Raw genomic sequence first — 24775 nt, forward strand, 5'->3', positions numbered from 1 at the left:
TTCATGAACACAACAAAGTTACAGGTTATAGCTCACTATTCAAATACTAGAGCTCTTTGAAAATTTGATAAACGCATTTAAAACAGTTTTATTTGCATGCACTTGCGACTGCCCTTCTTAAACGTATACATGTCCTTGAAGTATGCAAAGTCAGACAAAGATATGGACAATTTTTATTTCTATTTTGAGAGGGACTTTATCAATGGCCCAAAATAGAGATGGTTTCTGTGAGGGAGAGAGAGAGAGAGAGAGAGAGAGAGAGAGAGAAAGAGAAAGAGAGAGAGGGATAAAGAGATAGAGAGGAAAATAAAGAGAGAGAAGGAGAGAGAGAAAGAGAGAGAGAGAGAATGATCCTCATCTCCTTTTTCTGAACTTATATGCCTCATTTTTCCTATCTAAGACGCGACTTCATTTTAATTTTATTTTTTTGATAATGTCTGAAATTTCCGTAATTTATCGTGTTTATTATTAAACTAGCTGAAGTACCCGGCGTTGTCTGGTTGTATATGAAAAATATGAATATTTTGTCCGCGTACTTTATAATAAAATATATTCAACAAAACATTAAAAAAAAAAACATAATGATGAATACATTTTTTTTTGTTTTGTTTTGTTTTGTTTTTGTTGTTATGAAAATCATATTCACGGAAATTAACTGTTCTACTGTAAGTGAAGTGTCGTTTTAAAAATAATGGGCAACAGAACTGAGAATTTGACCAATTATGAGCTGTATTTGTCTTCGGTCGTAATGGATTTCATTCATTCATTCATTCATTCATTCATTCATTGCAATGAATTTTGAACTTTGTTACGGAAGCTGCAAAATGTGAAGATAAGCATTCTACTCCAAATCTAATGTTTATTAGTTGCGAAAAATTCTATTTTTTATCAAATAAACGTCTATTTTGTAGTTTATGTTATAGTTGTCTTAAGATTACTTCAATGGAGTAAATGTTTCAGGAAACTTTTCTAAAACAAAACAGAACCACCACCACGAAAATGCAAGAAGTTGTAATGAAATTTATACCAGAAAAATACAAAATAATAAAAACGTAATATAATTTTTTTTTATAAATACACCTGGATTTTGTGTTGGCATAATGTCCTGTGTAAGAAAGCTCTATCAGAAAAATTCAAAATAAAAAAATCGCATTTGCAAAAATTTGTAGTTTATGTTTGTTATTAATATTTGTTTATATAATCGATAATTGAGATATATATATATATATATATATATATATATATATATGTGTGTGTGTGTGTGTGCGTATATATATATATATATACATATATATATATATACTTTGGCAGAAGGTAATTATTTAAACATGTTTGATTAAATGCGTGCTCGTCTTTTTTCCAATTTCGCTAATAATCTTTTCTATTCACCGAGCGATCTTTCTTGTACATACATATATATATATACATATATATATATATACGTGTATATGTATACTTATATATACAGATATATATACATACATATATACATACATATATATACATATATATACATACGTATATATACACATACATACATGTATATAAATACATATATATGTATATACATATACATACATATATATATATATGTACGCATGTATATGTATATGTATATACATGTATATATATACATGTATGTAAATACACACATATGTATATATACATGTATGAATATATATACATATATATACATGTATATATATACATATATATATACGTGTATGAATATATATATATATGTATGCATATATATACATATATATAATATATATATATACATGTATGCATATATATACATATTATTACATGTATGCATATATATACATATATGCATATATATATACATATATATACATGTATGCATATATATATACGAGAAATAGAGAGAACTAATTGATAAATTTAAAATCCAACCTTATATTTGTATATAAAGCGTGTTTCTTCATATGTGTGTGTGTGTTTATGTTTCTTTATATGTATGTTTGTGTTTGTGTCTTTGTGTGTGTATATTTGTGTGTGTGTCTGTGTTTAATCAGAGTGGATATTATTACTTGATCATGTTAATCATTATTCAATCATTAAAGCTTTCATTATTATTATTATTATTATTATTATTATTATTATTATTATTATTTTCTAGGATGAAAATAAGCTTCGCCACCAACTAATCCTGAATTGAGCTCACTGCACTGCGATGGACGCGTCGCAATCGGATCAAGAAACAAACGTAGTACAATCAATGACCGAATGTGTTAATTTATTTATTCATTTACAATCTATATTTTAATTCGATAATCTCTTTAAACTGTTAATGTAGAAAAAAAATACTTGCACGAGGTCAGTGAGTTTGTTGTGTCAGTTGAATGATGAGAGATTTTGTTATTATCCAGCGTGTGCATATATACGAGAAGCTTCAATAAGATTCAAGACACCAGGAATTAGAATACATCCTACTAAAGTCTGATTGTTACGGCAGATGAATTTTAAAAATGAAATCTGGACGTGAGGACACTTTCGAAGAACGATATCAATAATATTCTGCTTTAAACTTGGGGAAAATGTCACCGTGTATCATCTTGCATGAATCGGGTATCAGTTTTTCAATAGCATAAGGGATTTAAGAAAGGTATGGAGTCTGTGAAGTATGATGAGAGGTGTAAGGCAGTCAGAAAACCAGACTTGATACATATATTTGCACGCCAGGGCGGGGATGCATGTGTACATGCGACCGTTTCTTTTAAGTATATATGTGTGTACGTGCGCATGTGTGTACCCGTGGCCGCGACGGCTAGCTAACCCTCTCCAAACAATTAACAACAAAATAAAAACTAAAAATAAATAAACCGAATCATAGTCCCCCCCCCGCCTCCAAACATAAGCGAATACCCAACAGGTCAAGACATACTTACCAAGAAATCATCTCACCAACGAGACCCTAAAAACTTTAACATTAAGACTCGAATTTTAAAGTAACCCCCTCCTCCCACCCCCACATATTCCTCTATGCCCTCAGCCACACCAGAAATGAACTTCCCAGACCCTCCCCCACAAGTTCCTTAAACCCCAAAACTAGAATATTATCGACATACAAAGTGTCCCCTTCCACCTTCCCCCCTTCCTCTCTTTTTTCCTTCCGCCCTCCTTGCACCCCCCTGATCTCATTCACTCTTTCATTCTTTCATCCCAAAATAGCGAACATTTCTGTAAAAGTCTGAGGAAGCTACAGACGATCAAAAAAAACGGCTGAGTAGCTGAAACAATAATGTAACTTAACAGAAAGATACGGTAATAAAAAATAAAACGTATATATATATATATATATATATATATATATATATATATATATATATATATATATATATATAGTTGTATTGTGTGCGTATAAGTGTTCAGATGATTAATCGGAATCGGGAATTTAGCCACATACTCTTCAGATGTTTACATTACAAAACTTAGAAAAACGCCATATTGAACAACTTACATGGTTCATGGAACCGACTGCCGCTGCCGGTTTCATTACGAAGTTGATGCCGATGAGAACCATTAGGCTTCGAAATACCTAGGTATAAAGATTCATATATCCCCTACCTTTATTTGATGTAATCTTCCTATTGAATAAAAGATTACATTTATATGCATTAATATAAATCTTTCTGTGTCGTTTTTATCCTTTTTTTTCTGTCTGTCTGTTTGTCTGTCTGTCTCTCTCATATATATATATATATATATATATATATATATATATATATATTTGTAGTCATCGACATACAGTCCTGTTTCGTTGTATCACAACTCATCAGTGCCGCTAGACTAGCATCTCTCCCAAGCCAAGGATTGAACCTAGAACCGTCGTGTTGACAGTCGGCAGTTCTCCCACTCGACCATGGAATCGACGCCCGTAAATATGAGAGAGAGAGAGAGAGAGAGAGAGAGAGAGGGAGAGAGAGAGAGAGAGAGGGAGAGAGAGAGAGAGAGAACGTGTTTGTATTTACTTACGTTTCTTAAATTTGCATATCCAGTCTGCAAATAGTTCGCATTTGCGGAGGATTAAAGTCTGTGTGGCATGTTGAATAACCGCGCAAGGATTTGACTCTGAAGCAGGTATATCGCCGTATATTCGAGGAGAAAAATCAACCTTGGTGCCGTCGGTCCAGCCGACAAGTCCTGTTTTTTTTTTAAGATAAGAAAAAACATATTAAAAAAAGATCACAAAATTAAGAAAGACATCAATAAATTTGAGACATAAAGGCTATGTGGCATTTGCCTTTAAGGTCACACATTAATGAGATCATCCAACATTCAGAGCCTATTTTTGGCACTTTTTTTCAGTCATAAAATGTTTCGGTAAAGGTGCAGTATCTTCCACCCTCAAAAAATCCTTTAAAATTACCACTATTACAGGTTTTCGAGGTTGCGGAAAACGGAAATAACGTTTAAAATTCCAGAAAACAAGTAGTTTCCAAGATATGAAGAAATTACAGTTTCAAAATATGGGGGATCACTTTTCTATATTAATTTAACGTAAATATTCACCCACTTTATAGCCACCTTTTTTAGGAGAGAGGGCATGGGGGTCTGTTATTTTTTTTAGTGGTGGTGTTTATTTTGTAATTGTGGCCTGGTAGACCAACACAAAACCTACCTTTAAAAATTTGATTTTTATAGGTTTTTGGGTGTGCTGAAAACGAATATCGCGTTTAAATTTTCAGCAAACAAGTATTTTCTGGATATTAAGCAAAAGTATACGCGCCTGTGCGTAAAACAATTGCCATCACTTATAACATAAAAAAAATAACATTGCTTAAGAAGTCAAAATGGAAAATTGGTACTTTTATCTGTTTTTTTAACTGTTTCATCACTGCGCATGCGCAAATCGTTAATATGCCAGCTTCCTTATGTTAAGAGGAAGTAGGTTTGAAAATACATTTTAATGATCGTGGTAAGTTGGTCTAATGGTTACCGTACTTGATTCATTGTCTTTAAGTTTTGGTTTCGATCTGAGTTGGAGTATTTTTTTTTTTTTTACTTATAAGAAGTGAACTGTGTAGAAGAAAAAAAAATAATATTTGCATGCGCATGTCTCAGTTTCTTTCTGTTTTATTTTTGTTTTTTTTTTGTTTTTTTTGCTTCATTTTTTAAAAATAATTTAACGTTACGTTTTACACCGGCCAACGCCGGGTACATCTGCTAGTAGAAAGACAAAAACCAAATTTTGTGACTTTATTTCATCAGAAAAAAATGATAGGAAAAGAATAAAAATAAATTGAAAGTTCATATATTACAGAAATGAGTTCTGTAACGAAATATAAACTTGTGCTAGACTTACCATGGCGCGAAATACGTGCACCGGTCCAATAGGAATATTTGGAATTCGGCCTAGAATACAATCAAAAACATCAATGAAAACAAGCAGATGTATAAGAGAGGAAAGCGATTTGCTAATGCATATTTCTTACATCTAATTACAATTATGGTAAGTCTTATCTTGTGTTAAGGTTTTGTTTTCAGCATCCAACAATTTTCATAAAAATAAACTGCCGGAAAATGCCGGTGCGACCTTGAATCAGGTTCTGAATCAATACTCATATGTCTTAACTAAAAATATTTTTGTAGGTAGTGTCGATTCTGTATATGTATTAGTGTTGGGACGATTAATCGAGATCGGAATCACGAATTAAAAAAAATGGGAATATTTTGAAGAATCGGAATCGGTATCGAAATCGAAAAAATTTGTGTCTATTTTTGATACGAAAAACGATTCTCTTAACTATTTTTTTATTATTATTATTTTGTTTAAAACAAATGCTTCTGCTTGTGGTAGTAATAATAAAATAATATTTTTTTAATTAATATTAAACTACCAGTAAAGCTGAAATCTATAGATCACTCCCACACAAGTCTGTTTTTTCCGCTTGAGAAAATACATGCACATGTAACATGGGTTTTACGGTAATCGGGAAAAAGTAACAATTTTATAGTTAAATATTTAGACTTTTATAAAGAATCGGAATCGATTATTGTATCAGAATCGGAAAAAATATTGAAACCGTCCCATCACTAATCGATGCCTCCGTTCAGTCTCGAAAGACAAAGGCTACCCCATGTAGGGGCAGCTGTGCGTGTAATTGTGAGGCATGAGTTGCGCAATCCTTAGACACACCTCTTCTGAATCGACACTGTTTGAGTCCAGTGGCAAGGAGAAGTCCAGGACGACTGGAAACAATGCCGAGATAAGCGGAGAGCACATACAGCACCTGCATGTCCCAAATGGTCGCCCATTTTAGTATTGACCAGGTTCAAAGTTGCTTAACTTCGATGATCCAGTGGGAACCGGTGTGTCAACGTGATTATGCCGTGCGTGCATCACTAATCCGTGTATTTAAATATACATAAACAGCCAAATGGAAAAAAAAACAAAAGGGAAAGAAGAAAGAACTTTGGTGCCCAAATGAGTTTTGTTTTTTTATCAATGTTGTTATTGAAAAGATGAAAAAAGAAAGAGAACGAGGAAAAATACTTAAAAAGAAAGAATAATAGAATAAGATAATTAGTGAGGGAGAAGAAAGAATACAAACAAAATTTTAAAAAGCGCCAAACAACAGAAAATCAGATGAATAAAAATAAAGTAATAAAAAGAATTTGGAGGTACGATATTTGTAGTTGAATTCAAAACGTACTGAAGAATAACAAAAGAAGACCGATAGCCATTAGTCACGTGCTCTCGTGTAATTAATGAATGTGTGAATGTAGGATCGACATGAAATTCTTAAAGATAAACTAAAATGACCGAAAAATGGGCTGAAATAACTTAAATAAATAAAAAATAAATGACTTAGAATGGCTTTAATGAACTTAACGATGAACTGAATGACCTTAAGAATGACTTGAATGCTTAAAAAATAACCGGAATCCTTCAAAAACAACTTGAATGATCTGGAGAATGACTTGAATGGCTTTGAGATTGATTGGTTCTAAAGTGGGTGATCATTTTACATTAAATTAATATAAAAAAGTGATCCCCACTTTATATCACAATAAGTACAGCATGTAGTAAGAACAGATACTACACTTTGATCTTCGCCAAAAGGCCAAGAAAAGGATATTTATTTGCTCCCCCACCGAGCAAATTAGGCACAAGGCGGATTTTTAATGTAAGGAATGAAGAGGGGTATTTATTTGCTCTCCCACAGAGCAAATTAGGCACAAGGCCGTTTTTTTTTAATATGGAGAGATTGGGCAAATGGGGACCAGCTTCTCAGGGAGTAGGGGAGCTGGATAGTGACAATTGGTATTAAGGGTTACCCCTATATTGACCAAGATCTTATATGTGGGGTTGCCCCCACGTATGGTCTTTGCTTGCAGTATTTGCCGGAACAGATACTACACTTTGATCTTGGCCAAAAGGCCAAGAAAAGAGTATTTATTTGCTCCCCCACCGAGCAAATTAGGCACAAGGCCGATTTTTAATGTGAGGAGTGAAGGCGAAATGAGAACTAACTCCCCGGGGAGTAAGGAATCTGGATAGTGACAATTGGTATGAAGGATTGCCCCTACATTGACACAGGTCTTATATGTGGGGTTTTCCCCACATATGGTCTTTGCTTGCAGTATCTGCTGGAACAGATACTGCACTTTGATCTTGGTCAAAAGGGTATTTATTTGCTCTCCCACCGAGCAAATTAGGCACAAGGCCGATTTTTAATGTGAGAAGTGAAGGGGAATTGGGGGCCAACTCCCCGGGGAGTAGGGGGGCTGAGTAGTGACAATTGGTATGAAGGGTTTCCCCTACATTGACCAAGGTCTTATATGTGGAGTTTCTCCCACATATGGGCTTTGCTTGCAGTATCTGCCGGACAGATACTACACTTTGATTCTGGCCAAAAGGCCAAGAAAAGCTTAAAAAGCTAAGAACAGCATCTACTAACAACAGACCTTTGATCTTAACCAAAAAGGCCAAGCACAAAAGTGTTACGGACAGACTGACCGACAAACCGACCGACAAACCGACCGACCAACGGAGTGACTTATAGAATCGCTTGCACGCGACTAAAAAAAGAAAAATATAAAGAAAGTAGAAAGAGAAAAAGAGAAAAGCTATAGAAAAGAAAAAGCCCACAAACAAAAAAGTAAGACAGAAAATAAAAAGAAAGAGAGAAAGAAAAAAGATCGGAAGAAAATAGAAAGAAAGTGGAGCGCAAAAGGAAACACGAGAACGAAAGAAAAAAGAAAAGCAAGCAAAAAAGAAGGAAAGAAAATAGAATGAAAGTAAGAAAAAACGAATCAACAAATAAAAAGTTAGAAGGCAAAAAGGCAGAAAAAAGATAGAAAGGAAATTAAAAAAAAAGAAATCAGAAAAACACAAAAAGAAAGAAAATAAAAAGAAATTGAAAGAAAGAAAATAAAAAGAAAATTGAAAGAAAAAAGAGAAAGAAAGAAAAATTGTAAAATGAATGAAGGAAAAAGAAAAAAGAAAACAACAAACTTAAAGTGAGAAGGCAAAAAGACAAAAAAAAGTACAGAAAAAAAATGGAAAAAAGAAAACACAAAAACAAAAAAAGAAAAATTATTAAGAAAATAGAAAGAAAGAAAAAGAAGAGAAGGAAAGAGTAAAAGAAAAATGGTGAAATGAATGAAGGAAAGAAAAGGGAAAAGGCAACCAACAAGTAAATAGTAAGAAGGCAAAAAGACAAAAATAAAATAGAAAAAAGAAAACACAAAAACACAAAAAGAAAGTAGAAAGACAGAAAAAGAGAAAGAAAGAAAAATAGTAAAATGAATGAAGGAAAGAAAAAAGAAATAAACAAAAAATGAAAGAGAAAGAAATAAAAAAAGGAAAAAAAGAAAGAAAAATCATTTAAAGAATAGAATTTGCGGATTTAAATTCCATTCAAGAAACCAAAAATTCTTCGTCTTTTGCTGAAGTTTTTAAAAAAAATAATTTCCTTTCACATACTTCATCACATTGGCCTGCAGAAATCGCATTTCTTCTTCGGAATGGACGCTGACCAATTCAGATCCGGCATAATCGCAGCTCTCACTTGCTTTTTCCCAAGTCAATCCATATAAATATTTGGAAAACTCCTGCAAAACAAAGAATTCAACAGAATAAAAATTGTATAAAAGATGCTAACTGCAAAGTCGTGATTAAAACGCATTTTCTTATTTGTTCGTTTATGGCCTTTTTGACACTGCTTAATTGCTCATAATTTCTTTTCCTCCCTCTCAAGACTCTCCGGACTCAAAAAGGGTATAGAACACGTGGTATGTCGCAGTTGTATCTCAGTTTTCCTTGGAGGTAGACGTCGCTTTGTCCTTCTGGAGTGTTCAATCACCCCACCTAACTTGCATAGGTATGATTTTATGACACATATTTTTTGTATTTTTCCATTGGGCATGAAAATTTGTAGATATAAACGCATATTATATATGTAACTTTTAATATGGAATTAATGTTTTGGTATTTTCTTTATCAGAAGATTTGATGAGATTATTATTTTATTTACAAGTTATTACTCTTTCAGTCTTGTAAGTATGAACTTAGCTAATGTAATATCTTAATTTTTCCTTAGTTTTAGAATTTATTTTATTGTATTATTTTATATTAATATCAACAAGTTACAAATGATTCAAATTGTTCAATATTTCCTCATTATGTAAAATTTTCCCGACACGATGAATACTGTTGGCAACAGAGAAAGTTGCAGGTCGCAGGTCGCTATGACCAATTCAGAAGCAGTCTCTGGTTACCCATTTCTTACTGTGCTGTCTTATTTCTTTTCGGTCGTTTAAGGCCACAACAATGATTTATGTATTTTCTTTATTTTCATGCGATCCATATTTGTTTTATTTTCGCAACAACAAACTACAGAAAGTATAATCTTTATATTTTATTTACTAGAATCACAGACCCTTCACGCCCAAATTCTAGTATATATTAACCCTGCGTTGGTCCCAAGGGGTGCTTTGTCACCCCAATTTTGCTTAAGTACTCAACATTCATAGTTGGCAATTTATTTATTTCTCTCCCTCCCAATACTCTTCTGACTCAGTGAGGGTTTAGCGAACGTAGGCATGGCGCAGTTGTATCTCAGTTTTTCTTGGAGGTGAATCAGATTAAATGTAATGTTTATATAATGAATTCATATTAATTTTTCTTGCTATTTAAATTTATAAAAAACATTTTGTGTCTGTCATAGATATTAAAAAATAGCACAAACTGGTGTATCCTGTGGCCATTTTTAATTAAATGTGATCTAAATTTAAGATTTTTACAGTTTTCCTTAGTTTTATAATTTATTTTAATTTATTATTTGTATATTAATATAAACAAGATACAAGTGATTCAAACTGTTCAACAGGAACTGTAGATATATCCTGAACCAGCAGGATAACTATATTTTAAAAAATAATAACACTATACGCATTTTTGTATTTGGGTATATAAACACTCCGTGGAACTAACGATGTTTGAAACACCCAGGAGACTAACGTAGTGAATGAGCCCCTTCTTTTTTAACTTTATCTGCCCACTAACACAGTTATTCTAACCGAGGGTTCTTTTTAAGATTCTAACCGTCCCTTTAAATGCAATTGTTTTAATACCCCTTGCACTTGGTTCACTGGGTATATTTGCCAAGTTGTTATTGCAATTTTTTATCATGGGTGCAGTTGCTCCTATAATAACTGGAATTGAAGAGATCTTCCTAAAATTCCAGTTTCTTTTCATGTCATATATAACACCATTAGTATTTCGTTATCTTTTCTCTTAGTGCAATACTTTATGTGATGTCTTATTAAAACTTTATATATATTTTAAATCCATTTTATTATTATTATTTTCTCTAATCATAATATATATATATAGGCATCTAATTTACATAAGAAAACATGCTGCTCTCCCCCCATCATTATCTATAGCCCCAAATCTTCCGACCCCCTCGCGAATGACCATCCCTCTTGAAAAAGCCCGCATAAATCGGGTGAAACGTTAAGCGTTCAGGTCCTTCGACCTCCAATCTATTTTTCATGTATTTTAAAACAAACGTTTTGCTTTCTTGAACTCATATATTTAATCATCCATCCAATTATTTCATTTACTTTCGCTTATAACAGGCACAATCTAATTGATAGATCGAGATTTCCATTGAAAAAAAAAAGATCAGACAGCGCATTTGTGCCTATATAGGGTTCGCAACCAACTTCGCATATCATGAGCTGATAAAAAACAATCCTCACAATCTAGACTAACTAAAGGAGAACGCTATCAGGAGAATCCCGCGAGAAAGTTTTACAAGCAGTATCTGCAGACGTTGTTAAACGTGCCCAGAAATACATAGATGTCAACGGGGAGCACTTCCATCATCTTTTATAACACTACAGATAATTTAAACAATAAAAGAATGTTCCTCCTCTCTACTAATTTTTTTCTTGGATTCTTTTGGTCCTCCCTTTTTTTTACATGGAGTTCACCACTTATCAAGGCCCAATGGCCACTCGGGGATAAGGGTTATTGTGTGTACAGTAATCAATGGGATAGTGTAGCAATCGTATTGGAGAATTGATAAGGTGTCATTACTTCGGAGGGCGGTTCATCAGGAATTTGTTTGTGTTTGACTTGAAGACATCCAGGTTGAAGTCGGGAGGGAAACAGGCAAGCGGAACAGAGTTCCACAGGCGTGCAGTTCTAAGAAAGAAGCTTTGTTCGTGGAATCTACGTTTTGATTTAGGCACAGATAAGGAGTGGGGAAAATTATTGACGGTGGTTTCAGCTAGTCGGGTGTTTTTTTGAAAAAGATTGGCGAGGGGGGGGGGAACAGAGAATGGAGCTCAGACGAGCAATTGCCATGGAAATAACGATAGAACAAAGACAGGCTTGCTACGTCTCTTCTCTCTATATATTTGCTTCAGATTAATTTGAAGAATAATAAAGAAAAGAAAAACAAAAAGAAAAAAGAAGCGGTGAAAAGTTGAAAAAGAAAAAAGAGAAACAAAAGTTGTTGTTTTTTTTTTTTACAAGTGCTTTTCACCTGTTCCCCTGCTGATTATAAATTGGTCATCTTTAAACCCAATATTAATAAATTTCTGTCATGAACGTTCTAAAAATAATTACGTTCAGTCCATGCAATTCATTAATAATACTTTGGGTTGGCTGTTTTGTTTTACGGCATATCAACCCTTAAATTATTTAATGGCGAATCCATTAATTTTGAAAAGAAATTATGCTTTAAGTTGTTTATATCTTTAAATATTTATCTATACTAGCGGGACCTGTGGAAATACCACAGCGGCATCTTGCATCTGTAATATATTACTGCTGGGCATTATCTGGGGTGATCTCTTCTTGACCCTATAGCCTTTTTATCACAGAAGAAACATTGCTTGCATATCTCTATTTGATCGTTTTCCATTTTTCCTGGACGGTGCTCGGTTGAGCTCAAATATTTTTCGGTACTTATGCAGAGAAGGTACTATGCTATTTTTTTTTAATATTATTTTCAAATTAAATTAAAGTTTTAAGCTACGTTTTGTTTAATAAATTGTTAGGTGAAAGAACAGACTATGGTTATTATTAATTTAGAATTTATGGGGATGCGTATTTATTATTAATTTATTAATTTATTGCGGACTACTATCCTCATCTTTTTTTTTTCACAGCGCTTCGGCCAACTATTCTTCTGGCCTTCGTCAGGTGGAAACCGCGACGAGATAGGAACTCCGGATCTCCTAATCCTTGCAATTACTGCAATCCATAGTTGTTGTCGTCTCATCACTTTTTTGGCCAAGTAAGCCTCTAGCTGGCTTTGGGTAGGATTGAAACCGCTATCTTCAGACAATTCTCACCTGGAACAGTAGAAATTCAACATCTCTATCCACTGCGCCACGGGAGATTCGAAGATTCGGAGTTCCTATCCCGTCGCGGTTACCACCTGACGAAGGCAAGAGGAATAGTTGGCCGAAGCGTCGTGAAACAACAATAAAAGAAAGATGAAGATAGTAGTCCGAAATAAATAAATTAATAAGAACAGACTAGTTACAAAACACATTTCCCTTTCCTGTGCTAAGAATGGGTTTCTTAATAATAGCGTTATTATTTCAGCACGGTATCTTCTCTGGGTAAGTCTCCACTTTTTCTCCCTCCTTGTAAGATATTCATAGTAATGGGTCAACGAGAAAACACTATGCTTGCTGGCTACACATGCTTATCGTCAGACGGACCCTTCATGGATAATCTTATCGAGGTTGATTTTTCTCCACAGTAAAAATTCGCCCTTGTATCAATTCTGTCCTCGTAGAAAGGGAGATGACAGTAAACGTGTAGTATATGTTCTTATACTGCACTTTTCTGTCTTTGGTTAGTGGAGAAAACCTTGTAGGCTGAGGCGACTTCACTTTTTGTCCCAATCCAAAATGTACCTTTTGGAAGGAGTTAGATTTTCCCCACTTTAAAATCACACGATTTGTGTCAAACACTCTTCTCGTAGGAAAGCAAGTGGGCAGAATCTTAGGATTTGCTTCCCAGATAGGCCCTGTTGGTGGGGCATTAGAATACACCAACTGCCCCCCCCCCTGCAGAGGGTAAAAGTCCCTCAATGGGGGTTCTGGATATGACCTTAAACTATATCCAGTGGTGAGGCATCAGTTGTGGGCTTTGGGGAGTGTGGAGCCACCCTTTAATTACCATTGCTCCCAGGTCCACTCTGACCCAGAATGGTAGTACCTGTTAGGGTTCCAACTATGGGTTAAATAGAAACCGACTTGAAAACAACAAATATATTCTATTAAAAAATTTTTCTTCAAAATCTTTGGATTCGGCATTAAATAACCCGAAAAGGGTTGATATGCCGTAAAACAAAAACAACCAACCAACCAACCCAGATGGTGCTGCTATGTTTATTAACTGTTCTTTTCTGATTTCTATTCCTTGAAACGTGTCAGTGGAAGCACACCTCTTTCTTTGTTACGTAAATCGACACATTTTTATTGCAGACTACTTTAATTATGGAGGGCGTGAAACAGAGTTTCACACACAAGACAGAAACAGCAAATATCCGTGATCTGAAGGTAAAGACGAGGAGTAGTGGCATTAATGAATCGAGGCGTCGAGATTAGCGTCTTCCATAGTTGCGTTGAAAAATGTGTCAAAAAAAAAAAAGGAAGAATGCAACAGGAGAGAATTAATGTGAAGTGCCAATATCAATGTATATTTGCATCGAATTAATTTGAAGAATAATAAAGAAAGAAAAGAAAAAAAGAGGCGACGAAAAGTTAAACAGAAAGAAAAAAAACAGAAACAAAGTTTTTTTACAAGTGCTTTTCACCTTTAATTTATTTATTGCGGACGATTATTCTCATCTTTCTTAGTTATTGTTTCACGATGTTTCGGCCAACTATTCCTCTGGCCTTCGTCAGGTGGAAACCGCGACGGAATAGGAACTTCGAATCTCCTAACTGCATTCTCAGAGGAATAGTTGGCCGAAACGTCGTGAAACAACAACTAAGAAAGATGAGGATAATAGTCCGCAATAAAAAAAATTCTTAAAATTAATACACATCTCAATAAATTCAAATTGAATAATATACATGCGTTTCACCCGTTCCCCTGCTGATTATAAATTGATTATCTTTAAACCCAATATTAAAAGAATTTCCATCCCTGAACCGTTCTAAAAATATCACATTCATTTCGTAAACTTCATCAATATTATTTTAGTTTGGTTGCTTTGTTTTACGACTTATCAACCCTTTTCAAATTATGTAATAACGAATCCATTAATTTTAGAAAAAAATTATGCTTTAAGTTGTTTATATCTTAAAATTTTATTTATACTAGCGGGACCTGTGGAAATTCAACAGCGGAATCTATCATATGTAATATATTACTGCTGATCATTCTGTCGTCATTCATCGTGAAGGGAGACCCCGTGATATTATTGCAACCTTTTTGTAAACAGTGTAAAAATATTTATCTAAGTAATCTGTTAATGTGGTGTAAGAATATATCTATAAAACAAATATATATATATATATATATATATATATATATATATATTAATGTATATATAAATGTATATACATAAAAATATATAAATATGATTATATTCATATGACAATAATATATATATATATAATATATATATATAAATATATACGCATAAATACATATATAAATATATATAAAATATATATATATTACTATATATACATATATATAAAAACATATATAAATATATATCTAAATATATAAAATATACATATAAATATATATAAATATATATATAAATATTTATAGAAAATATGTATATGTAAATATATATAATATATATATATTTAAATGTACATATGAAATTATATATGTATAAATATATATAATATATAAATATAGGTACATAAACAGATATATATGCATATATAAAATATATATATATAATATATACATATAAATATATATATAACTGTCTATAAAAATATATGTATATAAATATATATAAATGTATATATAAATATAAATATATATACACATATAAGTATATAAATATATACATATATAAATATGTATATAAATATATATATATAAATATATATATAAATATCTAGCCGCAGTGATGAGCTGAAAAACAGCGAAACAGTACTGCATCTGGATAACTATATAGATATGCATATAAATAAATTAAATAAATATATATAAAAATATATATATGTATAAATATAAATATATAGAGAGAAATAGAAATATATATACACATAGATAATATAAATATATAGAGAGAAATAGAAATTTATATATACATATATATATACATAGAAATATATATATGCTTGCATATATATAGAAATATATATAAATATATAAATAGAAACATATATATAAATAGAAATATATATATACATACATATATAGAGAAATATATACACATATATGAATAGAAACACATATATATAAATAGAAATATATATAAATAAAAATATATATAAATATATGTATATAAATATATATATATGATTATAAATGTATATATAAATTAATATATATACATAAATATATATATATAAATATATATATACATATATATAAATATATATATATAAATATATATATGAATATATATAAATATATATATAAATATATATATAAATATATATATATAAATATATATATATATAAATATATATATAAATAAATATATATATAAATATATATATATATACATTAATGTAATCAAAAGTATGTACTGTTTACCTTTTTACGCAATGGTAAACTTCAAACTAATATAAAGAAAAGTATTTATATATAGTTAATTTAATCCCAACTGAATATGGAACTCATATATATGAATATATATAAATATATATATATATGTATAAATGTATATAAGTTTATATATAAATATAAAAATATATATGCATATATATAAATATATATAAATATAAATATATATAAATATATATATGTTAATATATATGTATAAATATATATATAAATATATATATATAAATATAAGTCCAAATACATATAATATCTACATATGCATATATATAAGTATAAATATATAAATGTCTTTATATAAATATATATTACTAAATAAAAATATACGTAAATGAACTCTACCATTAACCTAAGCAACCGTTAGTTTACATATTTCACAAGTCCAGCCATCTGAGTAGTATGAAAAAAGCAATTATACCTAGCATCTCAAAAAGAATATTTAAAATATCACAAAATGAAGAATTATTTAATAAAAGTAATAAATATTATAACAAATCCCTAGCTAGATTAGGATATAAAGAACAAATCAAATTTGTTAATGATATTCGAAATAATAATACAAGTATAGAAACAACAACAAACCATATATCTTATCTGTGAAGAAATATAAAAAAGCACAAAAAGGGCAAAACCAACGAAAAAATAGAACATACAATAATCACTAAAAAGGAAAATGAAAAGAAAGACCGAAAGTGATGTAAAAAAAAAAAAGAAAAATAGAAGGAAGAGCTAAACGTGGTTTAATCCCCCGTTAACGACCACATGAAAAATAACATCCCGATGGATTTTACCATTTTATAGACAAAAATTTCCCGCAAGGTAGTAAACTAAGTAAGATAATTAATAAAAACACTGATAAGCTATCCTTGTCAACATCTGACAACTTAACAAATACCATAATTGGCTCCAACAACACGAAATTAAACAAATTTTCGAAAAATAGAGATAGGACCGAAATGAATCTAACAACGTAAAAGAATGTTACTGCCAGAACCCTACTGAATGTCCACTGAGGGAGGAGACTGTTTAACCTCAAACCTATTATACAAATGTGAAGTTATAACACATAATGAAACAAAAGTATATCTTGGGAGTACCGGAACTTGCTTTAAGGACAGATATCGTAATCACTTAACATCGTTTAAGCAAGACACTGAGACAACTGAGACAGAAACTAACACTACAAATAACGAAAACAAAAATAATACAGATAAAAATGAAAACAACAGAAGAGGTGATAACAATAATATAGACAACCACAATAACGAAGATAGAAACAGAACCAATAGTATTAAAGAAAATATCAAGATAAATCTAGGAAAAACTTAATCACATTAGCAGTATGGATTAAGGAATTAAAGAAAAATAAAATTGAATATAAATTAAGATGGTCAATAGTTTATAATGGTAATAGTGTGAAAAAATATAAACCAAATCAAAAAGATGCAACCTTTGTATACTAAAAGCATACCATATACTACTATCAGAAGAAAATTTATTAAACAGACGTCAGGATATAATTCACGGATGTCTGCACAGAAATCAATACTTAAATTCACGCATTAGACAAGATTTAAAAAACAACAATATAAACAGAAATTTAGAGCGAGTAACAAAAACATAGATCAATCGACGATGTAAGAATAATGTTAACATAAATAAAACAACAAAATGGAACGTAAGAATATAATTTAAAAAAAGGATAAATATAATTAAAAATAAATGAAATGAAAAAGATAGTAACAATTAAATAAAGAAAAGGAAAAAACAAAACGTATAATATAGGTAAAGAAAAATATGTAAGGGATGTAACTCAAGTAATAAAAATATATTCCATGAGAGTGACCTCCCCTGAAACAAAGACATTAACTAATAAATAAGGATCCGAAACCAAACATAATGTGTACTAGAATAAACACGCATAAATGTAGAAATAAAATTATTTAAAAAAATAAGAAAGAATAAGTAACGGAAAATAATGGAAATTAAAATAAAAAATAAGAAAATACGAAATTAAGGTTTAAAACAGAAATTTTGGTTAGCATGACACCCAAGATGTCCGACTTGTAATAACGTGGGGATGGAATTTCTTTTCCCTAAACACCAGGTTTATCATGTACCAAATCAATTTTTTGCTGGTAACATTGAATGGAAGCAGCATCTGATGACTTAGTGGGAATCAGGAAATTCTTATGAATACAGTACATCATAAAATTACCATCCCATTAACTAAACGGCTGTAATGAAGAAACCCAAGATGAAATAAACAAAAGTTACAAAAAAAGAAAAAATATAAGTCTTTGAATTTCAACAAAGTTTTGTACTATATATGCTCTCAACCTATAAAATAGATACATTGAGCTTTACTCGAATTTAACGGTAATTCAGTTTTTATCATATCATTAGTATGTATGTACACATATGTATATTTATATATAAACTGACAATAAAAAAACACTAATCTAATTTTAAAACAGATCCTTTGTCCGATAAAATGCATGCCCATTGGCTGATAGGAAGGGCGTGGTGGATACTAGAAAGCTGATTGGCTAACTAAAATCGCAATAGAAGAGGAGCATATAAAAACGATAAACAACCACAGAATTCGCTCATAAGCCTGAGGAGTCCTAGAGTGGATGAAACGCGGAATATTCAGTGTAGCTTAATCGCCATATATATTTTATAAATTACTAACTAGCTCTACCTACGTATTGAGCACTTTTGAAGTAAATACTTAAAATTTGCGCATAAATCTATACTTTCGTATATTAATTTTATGTGAGTAAATTAAGTAGTTATATATATATATATATATATATATATATATATATATATATATATATATATATATATTGTTTTAACAAAATCCAAGACATAAAGGAATAGATTGGTAGCAACAGATAGTGTATTTCATCGGTAGTTACAATTGTGTCAAGACTATTCGGACAAATTCAAGCATTATGTCGTTTGAAAATTTTTACAAGAACAGCCTTTCGTCAGACGTATTGAATAAAAAACACTTTAACAATGAACAATATGGAATCCATTTCTCTTATAAGAAAAAACATGCATATATATATATATATAGTTATAGTTATAGATTATATCAAAATGTTATCTGGAATCAATTGGTACTAATACTTACTTTATAGCAATAGCCATTAAAATATTTCCATCCATTGGGACAAGGGATTAAAGGTGCTGTGGTTGTCGTTGGAGGTAACGTTTCTGTCACAACAGGTTGTTGGCTTGTCGAGATTGTTGTCGTTATCGGAATTCCTGTCGACGGTTCGGTGGCATCGGTAGGAAGTCTACTCAAAGGACGGCTACAGACGAAATATGCTTTGATGTTACAAGGAAGCATATCCCATTGTGCGAGCGAAGTGAATGCCTGACACCATTCTCTAAGTCTCCCTAAAATAGTTTTAAAAAAAAAAGAAAGTAAAATTAACCACTTAATAATAAATTCATGTTTCGTTTAAAAATAACGATATACATAAAATCCTTGCTAATAAAGAACAGTTATGTGTTGCTATTTATTGAGGGCAAGCGGGTTTACCCGGCGTTTCCCGTGTGTGGTGAGGTGCTGTAGGTAAATCAAAACTATAAAAAGAGAAAATAAAGAATAAGCGAACGAAAAGAATAGCATAATTAACCCCGTTTAAAAGTTAAAACCTTTTTTTTTTAATCGGAAAAACAAAAAAAGAAGAAAACATCAAACGTGATGGAAACATAAAAATAGGTAAAATAAAGAACGAAAAAATATGGCATAAATAACCTTGTTTAAATATTAAAACTTTAAAAATCGAAAAGAAATGTCCATTATGTTGGAGCGAACGTGCAACTTTAAGATAAGGATGCTGCCACGATAAGTACTGCTCTACGATGGCGTCAACGAAGTAACGTAGTTTTTTCCTTTTTCTATTTAAACCAATTCAAGAGAGAACGTTTGTCGCGCATGTGTATTTGGATTAATTGTAATTACAAACGTCTATTTCTATGGGAAATAATTGACCGTTTTTTTTTTAATTCTCACATATTATTCGACCGACACATTGCCCTTTTAAACGGTACCAGTTTTGACTCGGTTCGATGCCGCTGAGAAAAGTTTTCAGCTACATACATACATACATACATACATATATACATAATGATGATGATTTCATGCATACATACATGATGATGATTGCAACGTCTTGTCAGACGAGTTCCACTCCCTCAGACATTTAAAATCCATGAGCCCAAATACCTGAGGGAGTATATATACAAAGATGATGTTACAGAGTCTTAGCTTTGTACGACAGCTAAGTCTCTCTCTCTATTCAAAATGTTGAGATCCAGCAACAAGCAAGAGCAAGATAGCCAGCAACAAATTAAACTGCAGACCAGCTTAATGCGGGTACTGGTCTTCCGCTTTATGGTTTTTTAAATCAGAGATTTGCTTCTCCTAGAAAGGTTGCCTTCACCACGGCTTACGGGAGCCCTCTCCACCCCAATACACATATACACACACAAAAATATACACGGTGCTAGTTGGCCGTTGATCCAGAAAAAGAGTACATTCGCCCTTTGGAAGGTCTTGTTTTTAATCCTTCAGGGAGACTAGCCGCCCTCCTCACCAAACATACATACATACATTCAAACAGATAAGATTTATATTATAAAATGGTATTGCGTTTGGGTTGGCAGTTTTTTGTCCGAATGGTAACATCATTATAATGAGTAGTAAGTCCACTATGAACATTAAATGAACAGTGTTTAAGGAACACATTACACCTGTCATGACATATAGGAGTGTAGCATAAACATAATGCACTCACAGAAAAGCAAAATAGAACGGCATCACTCTATGCGAAAGAAAAAAAGGAGTTCATGGATAAGATAGCAAATTGAAGTAAACGACATCATTACCACTATACGAACAGTTAAATATAGACGGACCGGGTAACCTTTCGAAGCCTACAGATAGCACGTGGACATCTATGTCAACAGAATTAACCTGAGGCAGCAGAACAGACAAAGAAGAAGGCTAAAAATCAGGTGAAGAGATTATCGATAGCCAACTGGTCATGCCTCGTCATGGACAGAATAAAGTGGAAGAGAAACCGATCATTATGGATTTTGGAATATATAATCTCGAAAACACGATAATAAGATGAGAACATTATGATTTTAAGAAATCATTATAATTCAGGAAGTGAACTGATCCTAACTCGCATCCTGTTCTGTCATATTCTTCTTTTTTTGAAGTTAAGTAAAAATGTATCAATGTATAAAAAATTGTTTATTAAATAATACATTAAATAATGCTGGCCAAGTTGCTCTAAACCCAGAAGATACAAACTCTTACTGCATTTTAAATTCTCGTCAGATCACCGAAGTTAAGCAACGTTGAGCCTGGTTAGTACCAGATGGGTGGCCATTTGAGAATTCTAGGCACTATATGTGGTTTCCGCTTTTGAGGCATTTGTTTCCAGTCGTCCCGTGCATACACTTCACTTGCCACTGGTATTTAACAATGTCGACTCAGAAGAGGTGTGGTTCCAGATTGCGCACCTCCCGTCACAAAAATTTCACGCGCAGGCACCCCTACGTGTGTATCCATAGTCCATCAAATAAATATCGTTTCCGAAACGATCGTACACTCAAGTTGATTTTGTTTGTCTTTCCTTTTGAAACTGATTCATAATTTACAATTATTAATCTTTTTACTCAATATATATATATACTTATTAAATATTTCATGTGCATGAAAGTTATTAAATATTAAAATAAAGTATATTTAAGTATTTAAAAAATAAAAATAATATATATATATATGCACTAGCAGAAGTACTCGTCGATGACGGGATTCAAAAAGATCCTTTTTAAAAAAATGGACCCTGATGTATGAAAGGTTATAAAAAAAAGGGTGTGCGTGTAAAAAAAATTAACTTCAGTAAAATATGATGAAAATAAAAGTAAAATTTTGCAGAAATATATATTTTTGATATCAACTTTGTTGTCCTTCATAGCTAATAGTGAACAACAAAATACATGTTTTTAGAAAAGCAGAAGAAAAAAAACGGAGATTCTATTATTCGCACCCATTGACCCATTTCAATTTCTCAATTGCAAAGAGAATATAAACTAGATCCATGAACAAATTTTCTTTCTTAGAACTGCACACCTGTGGAACTCTCTTCAATTTGCCTGCTTTCCAGTTGACTATAATATTGTCGTCTTCAAGTCCAACGTAAACAAGTTCTTGATGAGCCGTTCCCCTTAAGTAATCCGATTTACACTACTAACAATTATTACGACATTGTCCCATTGAGAACTGTACGCTTGTTAAAACAATATAATATTTGCCAACAGTTTGTCCATCGATAGTTTTTAGAAATGAAAATGATGTCGGTCCTTTAATTTAATGACGAAGGCGTCTCAAAAAAGAAACATTCATGGTGACGTGGATGCACAGAGTACACTTTTCCGATTGTAGTGTAAAACTTTACAACTGGATGACCATCAACATTAACTCCTTGTTTTCTTTCTTCATGTGTTGTTACTTCGTGTGTAATAAAATGGAACCTGATTATAAATAAGAGGTCTTTGCTAAATTATCTTCTTCACAGCAATTTTAAAATGCAGTAAGCGTTTGTATCTTCTGGGTTTAGGGCAACTTTTTGGCCAGCACTTTTGTTTGTGGAATAAACAATCTGAAACTTTTCAAGATGAACTGCGACATACTAGAATTGCAAAATTCAACATTTATTTATTTATACCTCGAAACAGGTGCTGTCAAACAATGTGCATGTCGAGTTATTTAAAGGAACAAAAGGTAAGATGGTCAACATTTTAACATTTGGAATATAGACATTTTGTCATTTATTTCTTATTTGCTCTGTAATTACATCACACTAAGTAAAGGATTGATATAAATAAAAGGTGAAATATAATTGAGTAAACATATTTCCTTATATATATATGTATATATATATATATATATATATATATATATGTATGTATATATATATATATATATATATATATATACGAACATATATACGAATATATATATAGATTAAATATATATATACGATTACATATTTATATATATATATACGAATATATATATATACGATTATATATTTACATATATATAGGAATATATACATATATATATATGATGATTTGATTGCAACGTCTTGTCAGACGAATGCCACTCCCTGAGACAATTAAAGTCCTTGAGCCACAAAATGACTTCTATCGCCACAGGCCATTTTAATAGACAAATGCCTGAGGGAGTCTCTATACACAGATGATGTTAGAGAGTTTTAGCTTACGAATATATATATATATATATATATATATATATATATATATATATATATATATATATATACACACACAAATATATATATACGAATATATATACGAATATATACAGACGAATATATATACGAATATATATATATACAGATATAAATATATATACGAATATATATATATATACAGATATAAATATATATACGAATATATATATATAGGAATATATATATATACGAATACGTGTATATATATATGAATATGTATATATATATATACGAATATATATATACGAATATATATATATGCGAATATATATATACGAATATATATATATACGAATATATATATATATACGAATATATATATATACGAATATATATATATACGAATATATATATAAAAGGTGAAATATAATTGAGTAAACATATTTCCTTATATATATATATATATATATATATATATATATATATATATTAAGACGGCAGACGGAATCTCTAGTGCAAAAAATGCTAAGTATTTTTTTAAAACTAATCCTAAATGTTTTATGTTACCTTGTTTTTAAACTTGTTTTTCGTGTTTTATTTATGTATTTTGTCTGTATTTCTCCTTTTTTTGTCCGTATTCGTTCTTATCCGTCCCCCCTCATGCTACAAAATTAAACGATAAAAGCAAACAAAATGCCGGCAACTTGCGATAAAAGAAAAAATGCAGGAAATTATTCTCTAATAGAGTAGATAAACTTAGGACTTTATAAAAAACAGTTAGAACTTTTTTAACAATAAAAAAAAATTTTAATTAGATATTTTACACATACGAATGTAACGACTTTTATTCTATAAATTGATAGGCACTCAACCACGTTATCTGGAAATAGAAATCTTCTGTCGCTCTAGAAAGACATATGTCAGCTAACAGTTGACAAAAAGATTGCGGACGGAATCTTTAGTGCAAAAATGCTAAGTATTTATTTATTTTTTTAAACTAATCCTAAATGTTTTATGTTACCTTGTTTTTAAACTTGTTTTTCGTGTTTTATTTATGTATTTTGTCTGGATTTCTCCTGTTTTTTGTCTGTATTCTGTCTTATCCGTCCCCCCTCATGCTACAAAATTAAACGATAAAAACAAACAAAATGCCGGCAACTAAAGATAAAAGAAAAAATGCCGGAAATTATTCTTTAATAGAGTAGATAAACTG

General features: G+C 31.2%; 1 protein-coding gene and 2 pseudogenes across 1 annotated transcript in view; all 3 read right to left on the bottom strand.

Moving 5' to 3' along the window:
* The window catches only part of LOC145258210 (C-type mannose receptor 2-like), a 445837-nt gene that overhangs the window by 86531 nt on the left and 334531 nt on the right, over positions 1-24775 (bottom strand). The window contains exons 26-29 of the mRNA XM_080116148.1: positions 19413-19681; positions 8957-9084; positions 5330-5379; positions 4000-4167 (exon numbers count right to left, since the gene is read on the bottom strand). Of these exons, the coding sequence (XP_079972274.1) occupies positions 4000-4167; positions 5330-5379; positions 8957-9084; positions 19413-19681 (615 nt within the window). The remainder of the gene's footprint in view (positions 1-3999; positions 4168-5329; positions 5380-8956; positions 9085-19412; positions 19682-24775) is intronic.
* Positions 6979-7104, bottom strand: LOC145258439 (U2 spliceosomal RNA; annotated as a pseudogene).
* On the bottom strand, positions 7296-7420 carry LOC145258555 (U2 spliceosomal RNA; annotated as a pseudogene).

Source organism: Euprymna scolopes, chromosome 33 (assembly GCF_053919585.1).
Source record: "Euprymna scolopes isolate OS-2025 chromosome 33, ASM5391958v1, whole genome shotgun sequence".
Classification (NCBI taxonomy): domain Eukaryota; kingdom Metazoa; phylum Mollusca; class Cephalopoda; order Sepiida; family Sepiolidae; genus Euprymna; species Euprymna scolopes.